The sequence below is a fragment of the Staurois parvus genome, unplaced genomic scaffold (assembly GCF_062004578.1).
Source record: "Staurois parvus isolate SC_StPar_1 unplaced genomic scaffold, SC_StPar_1.0 ptg000021l, whole genome shotgun sequence".
Taxonomy (NCBI): Eukaryota; Metazoa; Chordata; class Amphibia; order Anura; family Ranidae; genus Staurois; species Staurois parvus.
The window spans coordinates 12,635,092-12,642,241 of record NW_028317817.1 but is presented as its reverse complement, the minus strand read 5'-3'; the positions used below and the strand labels follow the sequence as shown (position 1 = coordinate 12,642,241).

The 7,150-nt window shown below is 35.4% G+C and overlaps 1 protein-coding gene across 1 annotated transcript in view; it reads right to left on the bottom strand.

The window, feature by feature from the left end:
- Nucleotides 1-4,715: 4,715 nt before the first annotated feature.
- The window catches only part of THRB (thyroid hormone receptor beta), a 503,781-nt gene continuing 501,346 nt past the window's right edge, over nt 4,716-7,150 (bottom strand). Inside the window, exon 10 of the mRNA XM_089690950.1 lies at nt 4,716-7,093. Coding sequence (XP_089547076.1) covers nt 6,852-7,093 — 242 coding nt within the window. The 3' untranslated portion in view covers nt 4,716-6,851. The remainder of the gene's footprint in view (nt 7,094-7,150) is intronic.

Here is a 7,150-nt window from a genome sequence, read left to right as displayed (position 1 = left end):
GGTGGCTTTTCAAGAGAACCTGTCAATTTACCTTGAATAGGCAAAGTGACAAAATGTATTTAAAGCTCTTCTAGGAAAGTAAATAAGTAAGCTTTTATTTTGGGTACTTCAAATTATTTGTTGTTTTGCCTACTTAAACTATGTGAACTGGAGCTATGTATATATAAAAGTTAGTCAATCCTCTGCAACCCTGTATGTGTCTTTATACAACTATCTCTATAACTATGCATACATTTATTTTAGAATAAAAGGTCTGGGCAAATGAGTACATATGTAGCAAATGAATATGACAGAGCTAAGGCTATAATAGTTGTGGGGGAGCTGTAACAATGGACCAATACACAACCTTGCTTTTCATACATTATATAATTGTAGTGTGCATTCCTGAGTAGCCTAAGTCAGGCATCAATGTTTTCAATAGAATTCATCTCTATAGTACACAATGGATATGACATTGTATTATTTTTTCTATAAAAGGTGAACTGATTTGCACTGCAGAAATGGGGATAACAATTGTGAATTAAAAAGGTTCCACAAATTATCAGAAATCTTTAAAAATATCACTTTAAGGCTGTATTCACACTAGTCGCACAGAATCACATGACAATAGAATTTACATTGTTTTCAAGGGTGCCTGTTCACATCAATGCAACTCTGCTGTCAGGAGCGTCTGTCTCTCCTGCTTCATCACAGCTGCTGGTCTCTTTCCAGTATCCTGGTATTGGCTGTGATACATTATCCCTAACTATCTGACCACCTGCTAGGTGATTAATGTGGCCAGTCTCTGGGTGGAGACCAAACCTGATTTAAGCCCTCCAAGCCTGCAGTCTCACGCTTGTGATAGCGTGAGTAATATGTGCTCAAGCTGCCTGTCTATCTGTCCTGCTGTTTGGATTCCCGTTTATGACCTTGGATCAGATTTCAACTATTCTCTGAAGTCTGCCTGCCTTTTGACTTCAGACTGGACCCTGACTACTTTGAACCTTGTCTGCCTTGTACTTGGACTGTCATTGAACCACTCTGCCTGTCTACCAACCGCAGGTACCTGTTTGCTGAGCTCAGTTTGCGCTTGCCCCAGCGTGGTAGACATGCACTATAGCAGTGAGTACCAGTAGGCCTGCTTGCCTTATGGGAAAGGGGGCTGCTATAGGTGAAGCCAGCTATAGTGCCTGGCGTTAGGAATAAGCATGACATCAGCAAGGTGCAATTTTGGAAAAGTTTCCGGTACTACTTTGCTGATTTTGGCTCCATAGACTATGCAAACCACTTCAAAGTAGCATCAAAGTAGAATTAAAGTTGAGCTACATAATCGTACTGAAAGTTGGATCAAAATCGGACGGATCACAGCAGTGTGGCCTAAAATGCAATTCCATATATAGAGTATTGAAGTGTTATGTTCTCAGCCAGGTTTTCATAGTTTTCTAGTAATACTTGGAACTGAAGGGAATGTTACTACCAAGGGCACAGGATAGTGGATCTAACTCTTTCCCATTGTATGAAAAAATATTTTTGTTTTGCGGTATGTGTTCATTTTTCTTCACTTTCCCTTGTGGCACTAGTAATAAGAACAGGAAATGGGGCTATATTTTTCACAAGTGGGGCAAAGATGGAAATACAGTCTGACATTGTCCCATTTCTACCACAACTAAAAAAGTGTGGGTTTAAATTACACTTTAACTTAATAATGGAAATCCACCTGAAGGTCTGCTGGGAGCAAAATAATCTTCAGATTAAAGATGCGAAACATCCCTTGACAAATATTAACATTACAGAGTTATTAGAAATCTTCTCTTACTTTCTATTCTTTAATTTTATGTCTCGGCCAGACAGAGGCCGTATCAGGTGTCAGACAACTGAAACAACCAATCAAAAAAACCTTTATCTTCTCGTATTCATGTGATGATAGTCATCTGCGTCAACCATTTTTAGCTGCCTGTGGGTCTCCACCCCAAAGCCAATGTCCCCAAATACATAAACTTGCAAGGTGCATGCATTATACATCTATTGATTACATCAATTAATAATTACATCATTAAGTCAGAAAATGCAAGTCCTTCTGCCCTTTAATGTCTATGGGCAGTCTAAGGGTACCTCTATTGCATTAAAAGAGTTGTGAAGAAAACTGTAAACTGTAGGGTTGTACAAAGGCTGAATTGATAATATATAAAAATATATTTTTTGTAAATGTATAAAACAGCATAATAACACGACATCACAATATTGCTAAAATATATATACTGTAAATATAATTATCCACTAATATTATGTATTGTTGTATATAATACTGTATGTGTATTAAGATTTATTTAAAGATTTTTTTAAATAGAACTCATTTAGGCTCATTTAAAGTTTAAAGAGCAGTGATATGTACAAGGTACTGTAAACTAGAGCAATCAGAATTATGAGAGGTAATAGCTTTGAGACGCTATGTATTACTGAAATACTGTATATATATAAAATATATATATATATATATATATATATATATATATATATATTACTATATTGTTTTTTTCTTTCTCCAAAATATTCTTTCCTGTCTAGGATTCAACCTGCTATTTCTGAAAAAAATTCATTCTATGATTAATCCATCCAAGTTAGTCCAACAATTTGGACTTCTGTACAGCTAATCTTCTCTTGCATCCTTGTTGCAGACAAAACTGAGGTTCAACGCGGTTTTATTCAGTAGAACCTGTAATTATTACTCCTATAACATAGTAAACAATTGTCTTTCATGCTTGGTAACTTAAATCTCTCATACTAAAAGTCAGTGTGTTTTTACAAAATAAGCAGGGTTGATTAAGTGATTTTCTTTTTTTTATATTTAAGAATTGTTTTATTTTTGTCTTGCAGTACAAACCATTGACATGAATGGCATTTACATGAAATAACTAGTAAATTCATTTGGTTTACAAAACTCACGAAATCCATAAGACTAAATATAAGAGACATAAAAATTCAATGTATTTGACTAATAAAGTTTTTCTCCCAGGGGATTTGAACAGATAGCGAAAGCCAGTTGCATAGCATGACAGACTGTAAAAGACTGATATAACTACTGTTGATTATGACTTTTTAATACAGCCACAATGTTGGGTATGGGTTTATTTGACTGCATAATGGAGGTAAGAAAACTGAATTATAGTCTACTGGCATTTAATGCAAATCCAGTATTAAAAAGTCGTGTGAATTCACACCATCACACTGACACAACATTGAATATGGTGGTAGAATTAAGCCATGAATATTTTGAGTTGCTCAAAGTAATACATTTAAAAAGGCATGGCTTAAATATAAAGAATGGATGCCATCCCTGGTCAAAAAACAACCACTTCCACCTTAAATATTTTATAAAACTTTCTACCCATCCTCCCATGTTTAACACATTCTGTGTTTAGGAACCCTGACATAAACCAAAAAGTGCCATTGTTACAAAATAAGTGCTATTTAGCTCTTCAAATTCCAATTCCGAATTTGACACCAAGATATTCAAACCCTTTTGTTGTCCAAAGCAGAAATGTATTTAGGTAGCATAAAAATAGCTCATTAGCTTGGGAAAATCGTCTTTCCCTTCACAGAAAATCATACTTTCACTTACATATCTCTTCCTCCATCTGTTGTTCGATACTGTCAAAAATGCTGATTTCCACTTCACCTGCTTAACTAGACTAGAACTTTGCTCTGATAATTAGCCTGAGGTAGAGTAAGCAATGCATCTGTAAAGGCATGTATTAAATGTTGGGCAGACAGTAGCCTAAAATTGTAGATGTCAGGATGATAAAGACAACCCACAGTAACTTAGAGTTAACTTACAGTAAAGAGTAACTCCACTTTTCTTGAGAAAAAAAAAACAATCTCCTCTGGGTGATAAATGTATAATGCAAGGATTTTAACAAACTTTGTTACAGATTCCTACCTGTTTCTGCTGTATGTTTCACCACGTTGTTTGGATACTGATTCTGAGTGGGAGTGACTAATTCATTTTAATCAACTGGAGAAAATCTGCAGTGTCCCAGTCCCTTTAGTTGTGATTAACCCTTAGGGATTATCTCACCAAAAATGACTTGCCTAAAACCTGCCTTGTGTCTTAGTACAGTGTTCTTCACACAAGCAGGAAATAACATTTCAGGGGGTGTTCTGTACACCAACTGTGTATAGAACACTTCCAGGAGTCATATTTTATTGACTATATAGAAAATTACAGTGGTTGCATTTTGAAAAGGACTGGTAATTTTAATAACACCAAATTACAATATGGCTTGTGTAGCAATTATATATACTATATAATTATATATATATATATATATATATATATATATATATATATATATATATATATATATATGTTTGCTCACTATATTTTTTTCCACGAAAGTGGAGTTATCTTTTAAAAAAGCGATGTTCAGTTTGACCTTAGTTAAGGGAGAAAATAAGGTCACTGTTCAGTGGAGCATAACTCAATCCTTTCAAATACTGCAATACAGATGTCACAGTAAGTGTAACTGCTTATAGTCCCAAGGGTCTAAATGCTTGCCATAGAATTTGCAGAATTAGAGGGGTCTAGCAACTTCTGCTGGTCCAGTTCTGAGATCAGTGATGTATTCACATGTGGACACATGCACTGATGTTGGGAGCTTTTTATGTGAACAGATGATGACATCACCACAACATACTTGAAAACAGTTTGGTTGTCATAACAGTATGGTTTCAGCATCTTGGCATAAGGCATGTTAGCCTTTATTATTAATATTATTATTATTCAAATCAGACTATATAAAATGTGGAGTTTGATGGTCCTACGTCTTTATGATTTTGTAGTTGTTAACAGACCAGCAACAGAAAAGTACAGGCAATCTAAGAAGCATTGCAAATCAATACAAGCGTCCATTTTCACTACACATCAACTCAGTCGTCAGTATTCACATGGAAGCCCTTACCAGAGAGTTACATAAAAACCCTTCTTCTGAATCATTCTGCATGTTATCAGATCAATGTGACATACAATTTCCATGTTTAGGGTAACACATATTAAAGTTTAAGAGACAAAAAAAAATCAAGAATCTGTGTAGAAGCCAAGGTGTTTTAGTGTTCATTGGTGTGTTTTTAAAGGCCTAGTGATCATTGATTTATATTGACTAAATCATTATTAAATTCCAACCATCTGTTTAGGGTCCTAAGCCTATTATTGAAAAGAAAGACAAATGTAGCAATTTGTTTAGCCAGTAAGGCTATTATCGGTAATATGTTTATAATACCAAAACTTACTTTTCTTATGTGTCTAAAGGGGCAAATAGGTAATTTAATAAAGGCACATGACTCTGCTTCTATCTATCTGGCACCTACCAGACACGGTGTACGCTGCTTTTATAAAATAGAACTCTATTTTACATTTTTAATGAATATAAACTCTCTACTTCTCTACTGCAAAACATGTACCAGTGATGCAATATATACTTTATTGTTTTGGTTCTGTAGTCTAGATCTAGGGAACTATTGTGCATATGTTATTTGTTGATATGCCAGCATTCTATTAAAAAAATATATGTCTGGCAAAAAAATAACCTGGCATAGCATGGAACCCTGAATTGTCAATATGAATACACTTGCTGAGGTTCAATGAGAACATGCTGAGTAACTGGAGGGATATGTGGCACTTAAGCAATGTAGAGTGAACTAAATAATTGGCTTTATTATCACTGCTTCATTACTAGGCACTGTCAAAGTATGGATAATGAAGGAGGTAGAACAGAATGAAATATAGATATATATATATGTATATCACAGTTCAGGAGTTTATATACCATCAAGTTATGGCCGTTGAGAGTACAACAGTGTGACGTTACCAAATTGGAAAATGTGTTATTGTCATGTAAGTTGAGGCACATGACAATGACACATACCAAAGTAATATATGAAGTATTACAGGGATTATCAAAATGGTGAAACAATAATGGAATCCCAAGAGGTTTACTTCCAAATACCTGAGAAGGGAATGTGCAGAATCGAGAAGCTAGTTCTGTACAGTTGTCCTATTAACACCAACTATATAACACAAGAGTGAGCAACGTACTATCATACTTAAACGTCCAGTCAGCTTAGCTCATTTCTTTCAGATTAAAAAAAAAAAAAAAAAAAAAAAAAGCATATCGGAAAAGGGAAGCTAGAGTAAAAAAATACATTCTTTTCAGGATTATCCTTTTCTGTTCTTAAGTATAAAGGTATGATTGTTTAGAATTTTACCAGGCTTAAAATCTCTGACTATAAACCAATCCAAAATCATGCTGTCAAACCAATTTCTCCCCATGCCTGGTCGCATCTGGTGCCAGATAAGGGGCTTTATTGTTTGTTTTTTAAAAAAATAAATTAAAAAAATATCATCTAGTGATAAAACCAAATATTTGCCTTGTTCTAAGAGGAACATTTGCAGCAGTGAGTGATTATTACTGCCCATACTGCACCACTGAGTGATCATGAACGGTGACGGTTGGTAGGGATTTTAGCCGCAGGCACAATATCTGAGAATACCTTTTCTGTGTAGGATCCGTAGTGCTGGTGAATGCAAGTTAATATATATTTTTTCATTTTTTTTCTCTTTTTTTATACAATAACCACTTTATAACTGGAAGGACCATTTTGATGGCCACTTCAGCACAAAAGAGGTTAAATTTCCACGGATAAACTTCACATCAAAAGGACAGAATAACAAAAACACGATAGTCACGAGTACCCGCATCAGAGGAACATTTTCATCCATGTCTATTCAGAACGGACGAGAACAAAAAAAGTGACGGAGGCAATGGAATGGAAGGGGAGACCCCAGTAGTGCCGAGAATCCTGAAGCACAGTCTCTTCTAATCCTCAAACACTTCCAAGAAGAGTGGGGGGAACAGTTCAGTGGGGCACTCCACTTTCATGTGCAAGAACCTGCTGGCATGGCAGGCTCCAATCATGCGGAGGTCGGTGACTTTCATCAGCAGTTTTGGCCAAAAGTGTGCAACGTTGTGTTTCCTGTAATTAATGTAGTGTTCAAAAGCCAAGAGGAAACCTTCTTGGCACTTCTCTATTCTTTCCAAACTGGAGAGACCAGGACGATCTAGCAATATAAAAAGAGAACAGGTTTTATAAAAACAGCTAATGGTTTAGTTGCTTA